This window comes from Platichthys flesus, chromosome 15 (genome assembly GCF_949316205.1).
Source record: "Platichthys flesus chromosome 15, fPlaFle2.1, whole genome shotgun sequence".
NCBI classification, from domain to species: Eukaryota; Metazoa; Chordata; class Actinopteri; order Pleuronectiformes; family Pleuronectidae; genus Platichthys; species Platichthys flesus.
In genome coordinates, this window is record NC_084959.1 from 20,043,207 (window position 1) to 20,059,967 (window position 16,761).

Here is a 16,761-nt window from a genome sequence, read left to right on the forward strand (position 1 = left end):
AGAAACCCCACTTCTCAATAAACTACCTGTGTTATACTGTTGCTGATTCCTACAGGAAGTTAGGATGTGCTCTGTGTAATGTTACATTCACATTAGCTGCCCAGAAAATTTAGAGTAAATGCGATTCAAACCACATAAATCCATCAACAGTTTCTAGGCGTGCAACATTAGAACGTATTAGGATAATAAGCATCATTACACTGTGAGTATCAAAAGATGACGTCTGTAGAGCTGCGATGATGTAAATTCTCAATTCATCAGTTGATAATGGATCATGCTTAATAGGTGATTCATCTTTAATCACTCTTTCAAGCAAAATAGAAAAAACTTAATTCGAAAATAACATGTCATTTAAAAATATTTGGATTTTGCTCTAATGTTCAGGGAAGACATCAACATTAGGACATAATCTCTAATATGATCCATAAGTAGTTTTTCAAATCACGAATTACTAATTGTAGCCTTTTTATTAACACAATTGTCTTGTTTTTTCACTTCTTTTTATGCCTTTTGCGAGTTCAATGCTTCATCCTAAGTCTTTGTTTTATTGCTAACGTGGTTTACTTGATCTATCTTATTTCATGTCTTTGACTTTAAAGTAAAGCACTTTGAGCTTCATTCAATTCATGACATGAATAAAATTTAATTAAATGTATTATATTATCTCTTACTTGTCATCAAACAAACAATTCATTGATTAATTGAGAAAAATAATTGGCACATGAACATATAATGATAATGACTGCTATTTGTGGTCCTAGAAATGTGCACAGTTTAAAAACTCATGTTCCTGTCAGGGATATACTCAACTGTACCGTTACCCTGCAGAGATGATGAGCATTTATTCATGTCATGGGGTGATGCTCTTTAAAGACTGTTGTGAGCCACATTAGAAGTGTAAACAAGCTAAAAGGAAACATCCACAAAATGTTTCCTGGAATTTAATTCCAGGAAACAATTGGTCAAACAGAACTAGCAGTGGAGTTGATTTGCTGTTGTAAAGGCTTGTTTTATTGCACGTCAAATCACCTTGTTGCAAGAAATGAAGAACAGCGCTTGATTCCCAAGTCGTCTCAGCAGCACATTAAGGGATAAAGCAGACATTATAAAGAATGGATTGCTCTCATGAAGCCGTCATCTCCGCCAGTAGAGGTTGTTGAGGGGGACTGTGCAGCTCTGTGTCCTCTGCCGTGTTGTCGGGGCAGCCCGAGTCCCTTGAGCAGTTGTTCATATCTGCCTTGGTGTTTTTACCGGGGGTCTCGGCCTCCTGATTAGCCTCATTCTCCATCTGACGATCAGCTGTAAATCAGAGGGGACAGCTTGGTTGGATGTACTGGCAGAGAGTGGAATAGATGAGCAGTAAGTTATACTTTACAGCTATTGTTCCTGAGCATTACGGCTGAACGGCATGTCTGTCTGCGGCCACCGCCCTTCTGTGTCCTGCTCTATTCTGAGAAATGCTCTTTGGGGTTATCCTGTTATCCTTAACCTCTTTAGCTCATCTCTTTAGTAGCCTGGATACCCTCGCTGTCTTATCTACTCTAAGCGTAATGTCACTGGTCCCTTTTCCTTTCTGAATCCAAACGTCTCGGCGTATCTCTTTCCAGTTTTTTCATGTCACAAATGTGCATGGTGACACCGTCCTTGGATGACCTTTTCTGTGTTTCCCATTACTCACAGCTCAGTTGCTGCAGGGAGTCGACAGCGGCGAGCAGACGATGTCTGTGCTCTGGATCAGTCACATTGAGCTCCATCAGGTGCTGCTCCCTCAGCCTCATCAAGTCCTCCACTGTCTGGTAACCGCTCTCCTGCAGAGACGAGGAATACTCCTGATGAATGGGGAAAACACCATTCACAAGCTGGTTGATCACAATCGTGTATGAAAGATGATTGGTGCTGGATCAGATCAATCAAATAAAATGGACATACCTCCAAACTGAGGCGCTTTAACACTTCCTGGACCGTTGACCTTCGTTTGTCTTTGGGGGTTTGTGATTCCTTGTGTAGCTCAGGTCTCTCCTCTCTCAGCACGTCCACATAAATGAACTTGAAATATCCCACCTTGCCATTCAGCATGCCTTTCCATATTCCCATGGGAGGCTTAGTGATGATGTCAATCACGTCTCCCACCTAAAGGTCAGTTTGGTTGAAAGTGATTACGCTTACTTATTTAGGGACCATGCACCAACATCAAATGAACGATATCATACAAAGATAATTAGCTAAATAACTAGATAAAAAAAATGATTTACATAAGAGGAACCTAAATAAAATCCTAAATGTGTATTATTATTAGTGTTATTATTATTATTGTTAATATTAACTCATTGTTATTATTTCCTTGAGAAACATCACAGTAGTGGACCAACCAGACCAAATGGCCTGTTACATCCATACCAATGACACTCAGTTGGCTAAAAATAACTGTAACACCGGATCTCATGTCTTAGTTTTTTAGTTCATTTCCTGTTTTATTTTGTGATTTACCTTGTCCTCTTGTTTCAGATCCCTTTACTTCCTGCCATTGTTCCATTTCCCACCACTTAGATGACCTGTTTCGGTCTAAGTGCAATCACCTCTCTCCTGCTGCTTCTTTCATTAGCATTTACTCTGCAGACTTGTTTACCTTGAGTTTAAGGGATTCGGTGTCATATGGACTTGGCACATGGTCTGTGTGGACTCTGGCTCTGCCACAGAACTGTCTGGTGCACAATAGGTCTTCCTCCAGCCTCAGACTGCCTCTGTTACTGGAGCAGTTTGACCCACTGGCGACTCCACCTGGGGAACAACACACAAACAAAAGGGCTCAATAAGACCTGAGCTGATTGGATGACATTTTATTAGGATTAAGGGTTGTATCATCTTGTTTTTGAGGGGGTCCTGAACGCAATGATACAAGTGCACACATTCAAAAACTAAAAAATATATAAACAGAGAAACACAAAGTACAAAAGCGGACAATAAAATAAGTAATACAAATAAGTGGATAATAAGTAACAATATAATAATTGGATCAATAGTTAATAGAACATAAAAGAGGAAATTTAAAAAGTAAGTATTGTCAGATACTAGAGATGAGAATTAGAGATGGAGGAACATGTTCAATTCTACCACATGTCAATAACAAGATAGCTTGTGTTGTGGTGGTGTGGTTCTATAAATGAAAGCATTTAAAGTTTGGGATAAAAGAAAGAGAGAAGGAGGAGGAGGAGGAGGAGGTGCTTACTTGAGGAGCTTTGTCCACTGTTGAGGCTGTAGAGGCTTGACAGAGAGTGAGTGGACTTCCTGTGTCTTTTAGTGAATGGTCGTCCACCTGCAGCCTTCTTCATCGCTTCATCTTTCTTTGTGTCCCCATTCTGCACAGTCGAAACACCAAATCACATTTTTATTCTCTCGTACGCTTGTTTCATACTCATACTCATTATCTCCCACTGCAGGCAAACAAAAGAGGCCGCTGACCAACCAGAACACGGAGTCAGAGCCCTAAGCTGCTGCGTTTGATTCCTCATGTGACGGAACAGCTCAGCATCCCAGTTTACGCTGGGACACGCAGCTCCTCTGGCAAGCAAAACACTTAATCCTGCAATAGTTGCCTTTGCTTTTTATAGCTGACACCTAGGAGATGTGTGGTGAGCTTAATCCCCAGCTACCTGTGTTCAGCTTTTAACTTCCTGTTCCTGTGCAGGGACTTTCACACCAAGGTCTATTCTGGCACGGTCCACCTGAGAACAGGCTTCTGAATTGGCATGCAGCTGAAAAACAGACTACCGCAGGATTTCACTGGGCTCTGAGTTTGTCAGCCAGATTTTGAATGCTTGGGAATAATTAGGTTGTATAATGTGAGCTCAAAGTGGAAATAGACTAAATGCATCTGCCTTAAACTGAAGGGGGTTTGCAGTTTTTCTGAATTCTTGGTCTCTGACTTAACTGCACCCGTAATTCATGATGTTTCCATTATTCAAAAAATACACTTAATGTTCAAGAGGACACTCTGATCCGACATAAAGGAAAAAGGCACTGCAGCATTTAGATCAGACTCTTGAACTCCCAATAAATCCTCCTAGACCTCTCACACCCACACTGGACTTTACTTGACTTACAATCTCTGTTGTGCAATGTGCAAAATACAGTTTGTCCCTGTTTAAAATAGTGTTGTGCAATATACGAATGCACAATGCTAATTTGATATATTAATTTGATCTAGACTACTTTAATATTTTCTATAATGAGATTTTGTCCGATTATGCACTCGTCTGTATAGTTTTGTGTGACAATAAAGCCTTTGAAGTTGATATGTAACACAGGGAATTAGTCCCAGGAGGATGTCGACATTGTGTTATTTTATCATCTAATGTGACGGGATTCATATTATAATTACTCAATATTTTTTGTATTTAACATATAAATGACATTTGCTCTGGGGAAATTTTTGTGACACTTCAAATGCATAAAATCAGCAGCATGTTGGTGTGTGTAACTGCCACTTTGATTGCCACTTTTAAACTTCTATGACAACACATCATGTACATTGATATGTTTTGTTTTGTGGCCACTATACTCAAGCTATTTTGGTTGCACATAATTAAATGTATAACATCAGTGCAAATTAATAAATAGCAATTCCTTAATGGTGCAAATTGTGTTACATCAATTATTAATTCATGGCCAGCCTCTCCTCCTTTTTTTTGCTGTTTTTTGGAAAACAGTTGAGAGAGAGAGAGAGAGCGAAAGAGAGAGAAAGAGAGAGAGAGAAAGATGAAGAGAGCGAGAAAGATGAAGAGAGAGATAGGGGGGGATGAAAGAGAGAGGAAGATGAAGAGAGAAACTAGGTCACATAGAGAGAGAGAGAGAGAGAGAGAGAGAGAGGGGTATGATATGAAACAACGGTCCCCATGCAGCCGGGGATCCAACCATGGATTCTGTAATTATGTTGAATGTGCCGTTAGGCCACCAGATGCCCCGTTCAGACTGTTTTCAGTCAAATTCAGGTGACGTGCAGTCTTATGTGTGTGCAAGTGTGAATTTCTTATTAGAGGAATTCAGTGAAAATTTCTTAATAATTCTTCTCAAGTGATTAGCTATTACTTATGCATATGTTCACGTATCATTATTTAAAAGTGAGCAAGATGCTGAACCCAAAACTGCAAGAGTAGAAGGGTGCAGTAAAAATAAATTTAAAACAGCTGACACCATAGTAATGTAAAGGTTATTATTGACGATGGACCAAAAATATGATCAGCATATCATGTCTGTTTTAGAGCCATGGTGATTTTTAAATGAGGTTAACTATAGATAACCTGTCAGTAATCAGTCCCTATCAGGGCTAATTTCAACATTAGCACGTAATGAGCCCTGTGTGAAACTGATACATAAATGCTCAGCCTGGCACAGCAGGTGTGGGGCTGACAGCTCTGTGGTTACAAACAGATGTTGCTTCATGAGGTGGGAACCAAATGCAGGGAGCAGTGAACTCCAAACTGGTTGTGTTAACATGAGCTGGGAAGGGTCCTCGACATACGGTGATGGCTGTCAGAACTCTCTCTGGTGGGGCGTCGACCTGCTTCCTGTCTGTCTGTGGTGACGCCTCCATTTTCTCCTCCTGCAGCCTTGATTTGGTCGCTTCCTCTTTCTGCCCCTGCTGTGATTTAAAAACAAAACACTTTGTAGAAAAAGGGCTCCTCCCAGTTTAAATACTGGATTTTTGGTATGGTGGAGGATGTTTGAGGACGCTAAATTCCTAGACAGACTTGCTAGCAGATTGAGGAGGTGGGTTGACTTACCGCACAGCTTCCATCATCCTGCGGTTTCATTAAAGGCGAGCGTTGTGAGGAGGCATCAAATCTCCCAAATCTGGTCATCTGGGTAAAATAGAGATTAAATGAGTGTTTTCAAGTGACAGATGGGCATATTATCTTTCTCTGTGACCTCCACAACAACAACACTTTGTGTTCATTCCCGTTTATGATTTGTTTTGGGGAAATGAGGTTAACCCCTGGCAGCAATACATCTGGATATCTTGTCATTTTTATATCTCGAGTCAAAATATTGTATAAATTGTATTTTAAGCACCATGTTCTACTTTGCTGTGTTATGTTGCAGGATGTATTATTTTATTATCTCCACGGGCAACGTTCACTGTTATTTTTACCAGTATAATTTTTTACAGTTTGAATGATCTTGGTCTACTGATTCATTGTCTCATATTCCAACATATGTTTCATTAAATGAGAGAGAGTATAAAAACAGTTGGTCGTTAGCTTCAGTTTATCAGTCATTCAGCTCCGCGCTCAGAACATCTGTTACATTCACTCTTGGATCATTTCCCAACATTGGCCGTTACGGCACTGACACTGAGTGGTTGGAGGAGCAGCTATTAATACGTCATGTGTTTGAACTAGAAACAGGTTACCACCACAGACATGGTCACTGTTTCTGGATAAGTATTATATAAAAATGACTTGCATTGAATAATAAGGGGGAAACTAAAATGACCTCCACACCCATCCTCGTCAAGACGCTGTCACAACATTCTTTGCTATTGACTGCTCTGTTTTTAAAAAAGTATTGTAAACTGACAACTTTTTTTACATCAGAGATACATTTTTTAATGAATTAATAATTTTCTAATTTAAAGCAGGAGAGAGTGAGATATCCTGACTTTAGTCCTTAGGCTAAACGCCAGATGCTCTGTTCACATCTTTTGTTCCGAGCTACACCAGACAACACTTTTGTAATGACCAGTCAGTTGATATTGAAATGTTAAATAAGATATCCCTAACTGTATTATTGGCTGCTCTCTGATGTTTTTCAAGCTGCTTCATGCTTCCCATCTACATATAATGGTAAAACAATTTTAATGAGCACGTAACATATAAATAATTCATAATTGTAGGCTCTAAGGGAAAAAGTTATTACATTCTGCACTATCCACTGTGAGCAGGATGGCCTATACACAGTCTCATATAATGTCATCACATTTGTTTTCTTTCCACATGATTATGATTGTGATCATGATTACAATATTATTAAGCAGCACTTTAGGAGCCATTAGCTGTGTTTAGTGAGGCTGAAAACGCAACTCAGCTGTAAGAAGCTTTGGTTCAGAAAACCATAAGAGCAATTTAAGGAAACAAGTATTGGTAGACATTTCAATTACTGTTCGGATGGTCTGAAAGTTCCCGGAGGAGCTCGGAGGTGCAATTAGAAAGTCAGGCCCTGCGAGGCACGGCTTAATGACACTGTGCAGGTCTGGGAGCTGGCTGCATTATAAACTGCGTCAACACAAAATGTCACACCTCAGAGACTGGAGCCTTTATGCTGCTCTCTACTGGACTTTGGCACGAAATAAGTGCTGGACAAAGACAAGCTATTTAAAGATCCCATGTGCCACATTTAGCATCACTTCAGGAACAAACTGTAACAGGGAGAAGGAAATAATAATACAGCCTACCCCTACATATGAAGGCCCAAAACGAAAGGGAAGAGCCAAGGATTGAAATGGGATTGGGCCAATGTTTGGTCACCCCAGCAGCATCTGGTCCATGCAGAAGCATGGATGCCCCTATTGGAACAGGGTTTTGCTGTTTGGGTCGTCCAACTCTCATTGTTTCCAGGAATACAAAACCAGCGATGTGTATTTAAACCAGATTATCAGCGCACACACAGGTAATGGATTGTGAGAAGATATTAACCAAATTTGATGGTTTCTGGAATTAACATCGCTGACCCCACATTTGCCAGAGGCATTTTCTCAATTAGCAAAGCGACTGCTCTCAGTTTGCCCCCCCCCCCCCCATTTGTAATCAATCAGCCCAAAACAGATGCAGAAACGGGGCCAATCCTAAAATCCAGGACAGACTTGTTAAATTGTTAATTTATTCATTAAGATCGGCTATAGTGGAAAGTCTGGTAACATGCTGTGTGTCTTACTGTGTTTTGTGAGAGGTGCAGGTCTGTGATGGAGCGGATCATTTGTGGGGGAGACGGACCGGGCTGCTTGATGTCAAGTATCTGGATCGAAGTCTCGAAACGATCCCACTCTGTGGTCCGAGGCAGGGACAAGGTGCCGCCACACACCCACAGCTCGTGTCGAGGCTGCTGGCAGCTGTGGTAGAAAGGACTCCAGGGCTGTGGGCACTCAAATGGGCTCCACAGATGAGTTCCAACCCTTGGGCTCAAAATGTTCTCCTCCTCTGAATGCTCATGTTCTTTGGCCTGTTGCCTCTGCAATGATGCAGCAGGTTTAGACGACTCCTCTGCTCTCTTCCCCAGGCCGATACAGGTTAGCACCGGATTGATGTTTTTCAACACATCTGCCAAACAATCTGAAGAAGAGCAGCAGTGGTTTTTGAATAAGTATATAATAATTCTTCTTATACCAGTTAAAGAAAATCGCCCCCCATAACTCACCAATGTTCCCGGATGTGTTCTTTCCTCCCCTCTGATTTCCCTTCTCTGCCAGCACCAGACTCTGTAACTTCTTTTGTCTTCTTTTGCTGTGAATGGATTCTGCTGTGTCAGCTGCAGCTTCACCGGCCTGGAATGAAGAAACAGTTTGTGCATTCTAAGCAGCATGCACACACACCCAGCATCACTCAGACTCACTGTGTTGTGAGTTTTTTTTTTAGTTATCTTTCAATACCCACTACTTTTAATGTGTTTTATTATCAATGTATATACATGTGTTTATTTATAATTAGTTAGACAGTTAGATTTACTAACTGTCTGTATGAACTGCAACAACTTTTTAAAGTCTTTATATACTGTAATTACCTGTAGGCCAAGTAGGTTCTCTGTTTGTCTGTGTGTGTCTGTTTTTTAGAAGTATTATGCAAAAACTAGAAAACATGTTACCACAAAACTTGCTTGAATGACGTGGAGTCGGTTAAAAAAGAAATGTTGGTGGAGATCTAGTTCAGAAAAAAATCTAAAATGTTCAGTGGACTGATGTTTATTTGGTGCAGATATAAATTAATATCTGGATCTCGTGAATCTAAATATGTTTTCATAAGGGGGCTGTTGGGCCATGGCCCAGGTATGTGCTCTCTGATTTACCTTCTAGTTCAGTTTGAAAACAAATGGTGATTTACATTAACTGGTGGAAAGAAAGTACATTTAGAGTCAAATAGTGGCCCATGTACTGTGTTTCATAAGGAAAACCCCATTGAGCCTGTTAACCTTTACTTTAAGTGAAATCTGCTGATTTTGCAGCATCACACATTTCAGATAAGACCATATCTGGCACATCATTAAAAAAACTAAAACCCAGTGACAGTACATGAAGGCTCATTATGCTGAGAACAAAGGAAGTTAAAAATTGCCCCTATTAGGACAGCTAAAATCAGCTAAACAGAGACATTTAGTAAAGGACCTATACACCTGCACTTCATGTGAACCCAGGAAGACCTTATTTCTGTCCGTCAATGTCTGATGAGTAACATTATGTCTCATTGTTGGTTGGTGTTTCTGTTTTTACGTAAACAGGTCTGAGACACAAAGTCATTTCCTTTCCCTCTGCAAACTATACCAATTGGCTGCAGAGGAAAATATGAAATCTTTCTCATTTCATGTGAAATCTAAATTCCCCTTATATGCAACTAACTCAGTGGTGAAAGAAGCATTCACTTTTCAGGCAGGGTTGACCCTTTAATTGCCACGGTAACTCGAAATCAAAAGGCAGACACTGCTGGTATCCATAATGTTTCCAACAGCCAAGGCAAGGCTACATAAGTGTTATAAGCTTTGTGTAATTAATTATCAAACATGAAAATGCAGTTAAACATCTGGTGTGGCTGAAATATTATAATTAATGGCTGCATTAGGTTAGTTTTCTCCATCAGTGTGTAAGCGGCCTCTTAAAATACTTTATATACATAACGCCTGAAAAAATAAGTTGTAATTTACATATCATGCAGTGATTTAAAAAAATATTAAAAGTACAATATTCCTCTATGAATTTGGAGGAAGCTTGACATAAACCAGACATTATCATTACTCCACTAAACATGGAGGCTAATATTAATTAGCAGTAAAATACTTTACATGTCTCTATTATTATTGACAAGCTAATAATGTCATGTATAATAATAGAATACTTTTTTTTAAAGTTCATTAAGCTGATAATGACTGTATTTTTACTTTAGTAACCAATCTATTTGAAGTTCTCAGCAGGATTTATTTTTAGAGGATCTGAATGCACACTCAAGTTAAAGCAGAACCCTATTTAGCCACTGCATTATCCCTTGTTCCCTTGTGTCCTTGCTGCCCCATAAATGTTCCCATCTCAAGTATCAGCTGTTGGCATGAAAAGCAACAACCTGTACAGAATCCAGGGAGCACTATGTAGATATAAATGGTCCCTATAAAGGAGATTAAAGATTATAAAGCAGATTAAAGTGAACCGTGGATCTGATTTGGCTGATATACAACTGACCTCAGTCCAGTTTAGTTCACATTCACTTTGTACCTCCTGTAAACTTCCTACACGGCTCATAAAGACACTGAAGGCACTTGAAGCGTTGGTCACATTTCTGCGTTCACACATTTAAACCTGACTTTTACTCTACTGTGATATAATCCATTCAGTGTTTTTTCCTCCTCTGTAAGATAAGCAAAGGTAAACAGCCACTGTCATTTTGCACACGTGCACTAACGCGTGCACAAACACACAGGTATGCCAGGTATCTATGTGTGTGGCTGTCACATCGCGGGCACGGGATTACAAAAGACTAAACCCGGCCCTCTGCTTTCCCCGTGTAATTTATTTAATTAGATAATAGGGCTTGATTTTAATTTGAACTAGGGTTGCAAAGGGGCGGAACATTTTCGGTAAATTTCCGAAAATCTTCCATGAGAAGTTAAGCTTGGAAATTTTGGGAATTTTGAAGGAAAAAAAACTACGCAAATTAAACGCTGAGCAATTAAAACATCATTCAAAACTCTATTTTAAAGATGTATGGAACGCAGCACACGCTGTACGTTGAATTTTCAACCCTCCATTGTGCATTTCTCCATCACAGATTTATATCTCTGGCATTGCATTAGTGTTTTTTTACAAGCTTTTTTCTCATCTTATTCTACAGAACAATCTGTGTGGAGACATTTCGACCCAGCCAATGTAGAAGGAAAGGCTGTGTACAATGTGCAAAGACCTATGTTAAGAATGACACAAAGATGCAGAAGCATATAGTCAAGTGCCCAAAGTTTCCTCAGGGCTCAAATCAGCCTACGACAAAACAAAATGTTTATATTTACGTTTGTATATGACAAGGTAAATACAGTTAGTATAAATTACCCACAACATTTCCATTTTATTCTCGGTAATTCCTGTAAATTCCCTTCAATTCCTATGGAAAGTTTCCAGCTTTGAATATTCCCGGAATTTTGCATCCCTATACTTTGAACACAACACTACATTCATTATAAAATGGCTCTGTACTGGAGGCTGCTGTAAGGTGACAGTAACGTGGTTTTACCTGAGCGGATAGATCTGCCTGTGTCCTGTCACACTTCAGCTCCTTCACGCTGTCGTCTCTCGTCGTCCTGCTGCTCTGACAGCGAGCTTCACACATGTCTGCATCATCAAACAACACATGTCACCTATATATATATATATATATATATATGTATATCAACATCAATAAGGTATCCGACATATCATCATCATCTTATGCCTCACACTCACACTGAGAAGTTCACGACAACCAATTAATTATTTTTCATTTGCACATGCATACATGTTTCTTCACCTCCGCTCAGAACTTTGTTTTGATGAGACAAGTGAGTCTCATCACCAGAAGACGTCCAGCAGACATGATGATTGTCCTTTTCTGCAACAGACAAGGTGGAGGGGAAGAAGAAGAAGAAGCTGGTGACACATTGGTCACATTGTAGCTGAATTTACAGAAAGATTCATTCACATTCAACACACAATTAAGATGAGCGGTGTGAGCAGGTTAGTATTACATGAAGTCCTGATCTTCTGTAAACTGATAATAATAATAATAATAGAGAAAAAAACAGAAAACAATACAATTATGAACATTTAAATAAGTTAATACTATTTATTAAAATTAATTATAATTCCCCTTTAACAGTTTAAGAAGGGATATAAATCAGATGTAGTCTTTCTGATCTCAGCTGGTAAATCATTCCAGAGTTTTGCGGCCTTTACTTCAAAAGCACTTCATCCTTTAGTCACCACTCAGGCTCTGAGAGAAGACTATCAGCTGATCTAAGTTGTTGTCCAGACTCATAGGTAGTAAGTAAATTCAGGATGTGGCTTTAAAAGTCTTCAATAAAATTTTCGAAAATCAATGTAAAAACGAACGGCAAGCTAGCGGAGCAAGGCTAGAATCGTTTTGCAATTCTCACACTCATACGGGGCATGTATGTGCTGCACTTTCTCTATCAGACATCATTCACACACTGCCAGCAGAGTTGTCAGTTGTGATTTGGTGTTCATGATTTGCTCGATGACACTCCAGCATATATTTGGGGAGACAGGGATCAAACCGCCGACCTTATGGTTATTGGACAGCCTGCAACCTTTGATCCAAGGGGTCATGTTTTCTTGTAGTAATCAATCTTGTAATAATTATTGTAATAATCAGTAATAAACAGTAATAATCATAATTTTGCACCAGGCTAAGGTGATTTGAAGGCGACGCAGGGATGCATATTACAGTGAGTGAATGTGATCATTATCTACCAACCTGTGCTCTTGTTGTCCGAGAGTGATGTCGGTAAACAGGGACTGAAAAGAAAAACACTTTAATTTACTAATGAGAACTGAGGTGATTCTAATGAGTGAAAGAAAAGTAAGAAAGAAACAGTCACAGAAAATGTAATGAAATAACCTGTCACTTAGAGATATGCAGTCTGTGTTCACTTTCAGAACATGTTACTGAACAAAGTTCGATGTGGGAACTGTTTGGTTTCTCTATATATTATTGCTAGATCTTGACTTGTACAGTGCCTTGAGTTAATGCATGTTATGGTTTGGTTCTTTACAAATGGAATTGAATTGAATTTTAGCCAAATATCTCACATACCTTTTTCTGCTCCTTCTTAATTTCACTGCATTCTCAGGTTGGCTCTTGGGGAAACAAAAACCAAAGAGAAGGTCACTTTAAGCAAAATTAGGAAAGAAAGAATGAAAAAGAAAAGAAACATAAAGAGCAAACTGAATATACTCGCCCTTTGTCAACATTCTTAATCTTATGATGTGATGTGAGGCTGCAGGCGGGAGAACTCCTGCTTAACATCGGCACGATAGCATTGTTATTTTGAGCTGGCTGTTAGCATTTAGCTCAAAGAACCTCTGTGTCTAAGTAAAAACCTCACAGAGCGGCAAGCTTTAGGCTATTGTCTTGTTTTCGTATTAATCACATTGCACACATATTGTGAGCACATACAGTGGTGGAATGTAAGAAAGTACATTTACTTTGTCTCTGTACTTAAGTAGATTTTTTATGTAACTGTACTTTACATATGTAGATTTAATTTTTGGCTACTTTTATCTTTCTAATCCAGCACATTTTTACAATACACTGCGTTACAATGGATCCAGAAGAAGTTATTACATTTAATTAATATACCAGTGTCAGTGTTTTCATTAGCATCATCATTGTAGGTACAGTTGATGACTTAGTAGACCATTGCATTAGTTTAGCAAAAAATTAAGGAATAATTTTAAAGCAAGTACTTTTACTACCTTTACTCAGGTCTTAGGTTTAATGTGGTATTTCCACTTTTCCTTTAGTACGTCTTTTTCTATTTATTTGTACTTCTACATTAGTGAAACGTCTTCTCCACCACTGAGAGCAGGTTTCATTTACTGTGGTGGGTTTAGGAGGGAGGTAGCAGAGAACATCTACAGAGCTGCTGCACCACAACTCTGTTCCACTGCAGCTGTGGCAGGACTATTTGCAAAACTCAACATTGTTAAACTGGTTGGAATGTATGGAATCTGCTCAGTATACGGGATACTCACAGAAGTGATGGATGGGTCTGAGCCCCCCCACTCAGGATTACACCTGAGCAGAGCAGGGCTGCACTGGTACTTGGGCAGGACTTCCCTCAGTGTTGGGTTTGAGGCTGGTTGATATAAACTTTCTGTGGAGCCTGCCTGGGAGGAAAGAGAGCTATCAGCATTTTTTACAGAGCAACAGCAGCCTGCACTAATTCACACACTTCTGAAACCTATTGTTGAGGTTCATCAGGGAGGAATTGACTGGAATCAGTCATCAGTCCGACTACAGAATATAAAATCAATGAAAAGCCTTAAGGCAGGGGCAGGTGAACATGTATTCCAATCTACGAGTTTGGCATCTACACTGGTGTAATTACTCTGCATGTTCAGCATGTCACTCAAACATGCATAATCGATATCCATCACTTTGTTCTGAACTTTCTTCTGCTTCATTTTCTCAGTTCCTGAACAGGGCAGGTCAGCGTAATGCTACAAACACTGAATTAGTGTAAATGTCTGGACGTGGGAAAAGGCAGAATTATATTCTGTGTGAGAAGTGCTGTGTAAAAATATGTGAAAAAGCCTGGTATTAAAACATGTTATAAACATTTCTAATATCAATACCTTCTTCGTGTGGAGAGTCAAATGTGCCTTATGAAGAGGCATCCAATATTCCACAGCCAGGAACATACAACTGGATTTTAAACTCATGCATATCATCACATCTTACAAAAATCCTAAATTTTTGTCAGTGACGTAAAGTAATGTTTCATCTCCTTTCATCCACAACCTTTAACCTTGAACTGCCGGTGAGCTCTCGTGAACTGCATTTAGCAGCTTCATCAGCCCAGTCACTATGTGTCTTTACGTCCCGGACAAGAAGGGACTGATCTCAACATGAAGACTGTGACACAGATGCTCAGTGCTGACACGCTGGGTGAGTAAGACGCCAGCTTTTAACCACTGACATATCTGTGGTGTTGAGCAGACTTTCTCCTGTGTTATTGTGGTTTGAGGATCTACAGGCTGAGGACATCTTGTACTGTCTACCTGAGAGTAAATCCACAAATCTGCACCGAGTGCAGACGAAAGTATTGTATTGACATATCGTCTGTTTGAAGTTATTACTGATCATCCATCAATGTTAGGAAAGCAGATACGAACAATGAAACTGTCAGTCACATGGCAAAGATTCAAATTCATCACCAGCACTCAACTCAGTCTCATGATTTATTTTCTCATTATAATCATTTCATTTTGTCATGATGATGCCAATATTTACTCTCGTCCTTATTCAAACATTCAAGAATATTTATGGACCTAATTTGACAGTGAAAACATTAAGTGCAATGTCAAGTTGTTGTTAGGTTGTTAGAAAAGGTACCATGTTGACAGGATTTATCGCGTCTGCTATATTAAAACTTTGTATACAGCCAAAACAAAGCCAGCAACTACAGTCACACAGATAGGAAGAGTGCGTCTAAGGAACAGTATGAATCATAGAGAGAAGGAAAGTTGTTTGCAGTCGTCTTCTCGCTCCCCAGAGAGCCCAGTTCAGATCCTTGTCAGCTACCATCACATCACCAGTGTGTCCCACAGTGGCACACAGAGTTCCCTCTGCCTCTGAGGCTGAACGAGCCCCCGACAGACCACCCTCAGATCTACAGGAGTTCAGGAGAGGAAGTCTCTTACCAGTGTGAAGCAGAACAGGTTCATGTTTGACGGTCCGCGCAACAGACAATGGAGCCAAGTGGAGACGCGCCTCTGGGATGCACAAACAAACTTTCACATGCCAACCTCCCAAAATACACTTACACACACCCACACAGCCACACACACACCAACACACTCTAACACACCCCTGCGATGTAAAGGCCTGTGTAGCCCCCATGCTGTCCACAGCCCAATGGCCTAATCCTACTTTCAAATCCCTCACATAATCCAATAGATGCAGTGAGCCGTCACTGTCCAGCACCGGCCTCAGAGAGGGCCGGGCCACCCGTAACAACAAGACAACAAACTGCCCAGGCCGGCTTTGTTTGGCATCTATCTAAAATGATTAGGATAATGACCCCGTAGAGATTAACTAATCACTCAGTGAAGTTAAACCTCTGCACACACTGTTTACTCAGAAAAAACGTATTGTTATTATTGTTTTAATTATTGTTGTTATAATTAATGCAGAATGCACAGATTCCATAAGGGTTAGACAACAAATGTGTTTCACGCCAAACAATGAATCAATCAAAAGCTGTATTTGTATCGCCCATATTCACGGATTACAATTTGTCTCACAGGTCTAAAGGTGCAACAGCCTGTGCTGTTAACCCTCGACTAGATTGAGGAAAGCTTACCAAAAAAATCCAATTAACAGGGAAAACATTTCAAAACTTCAGAGAGTGTCACATGTGAGGGATCCCTCTCCCCGGACGTACAGAAGTGCAATAGATGTCTAATGGAGTTATGTAAAATAACAATATTTACAGCATTCATTGGAAAAGCCTTTAAAATAAAGGGGGAGGTGTATCAGTGTTTAAGGTGTTTATACAAAAGACAAAGTCTGACAGAGATCAAGGAGGCAGCTCTGGGCAGGAATGACAGAGGTAATGCAAGTAATGGTAGAACATATCGAACCATATCATATATCTAGGCAATCATGATCCACAATCCACGATTCACGATCCATCATTGATGGTGCATGTTTATGATTCACCATCACAAGCCACGATCACGATCTACAGCAGCAGCCGTGATCCTGGATCTGCAACTATAAAGCACAAGGACTCTGG

At 39.9% G+C, this 16,761-nt stretch overlaps 1 protein-coding gene across 4 annotated transcripts; it reads right to left on the reverse strand.

The window, feature by feature from the left end:
* Positions 1–994: 994 nt before the first annotated feature.
* On the reverse strand, positions 995–15,839 carry samsn1b (SAM domain, SH3 domain and nuclear localisation signals 1b). 4 transcript variants are annotated; one of them, XM_062405548.1, is made up of 15 exons: positions 15,665–15,839; positions 13,994–14,128; positions 13,053–13,096; positions 12,714–12,754; positions 11,736–11,828; positions 11,475–11,572; positions 8,410–8,536; positions 7,930–8,324; positions 5,781–5,858; positions 5,519–5,635; positions 3,227–3,356; positions 2,627–2,778; positions 1,930–2,130; positions 1,679–1,829; positions 995–1,299 (listed from the first exon to the last, which is right to left on the reverse strand). In XM_062405548.1, the coding sequence occupies exons 1-15, from the start codon at positions 15,686–15,688 to the stop codon at positions 1,124–1,126; spliced, it is 1,962 nt and encodes a 653-aa protein (XP_062261532.1). In that variant the 5' UTR covers positions 15,689–15,839; the 3' UTR covers positions 995–1,123. The 4 variants fall into 4 exon arrangements, with proteins under 4 accessions (XP_062261532.1, XP_062261531.1, XP_062261533.1 ...); XM_062405547.1 differs by having other exon boundaries at positions 5,519–5,638; positions 15,665–15,838; XM_062405549.1 differs by having other exon boundaries at positions 5,519–5,638; positions 11,748–11,828; positions 15,665–15,837.
* Positions 15,840–16,761: the final 922 nt, after the last annotated feature.

Excerpts from the sequence above, each read along its gene's own strand:
- samsn1b (XM_062405547.1), bottom strand. The coding sequence starts at position 15,688 with ATGAACCTGTTCTGCTTCACACTG. Across the intron at positions 13,097-13,993 it reads CAGACCCATCCATCACTTCT|AGCCAACCTGAGAATGCAGT; the intron begins GTGAGTATCCCG and ends TGTTTCCCCAAG. Across the intron at positions 2,131-2,626 it reads CCGAATCCCTTAAACTCAAG|GTGGGAGACGTGATTGACAT; the intron begins GTAAACAAGTCT and ends ACTGACCTTTAG.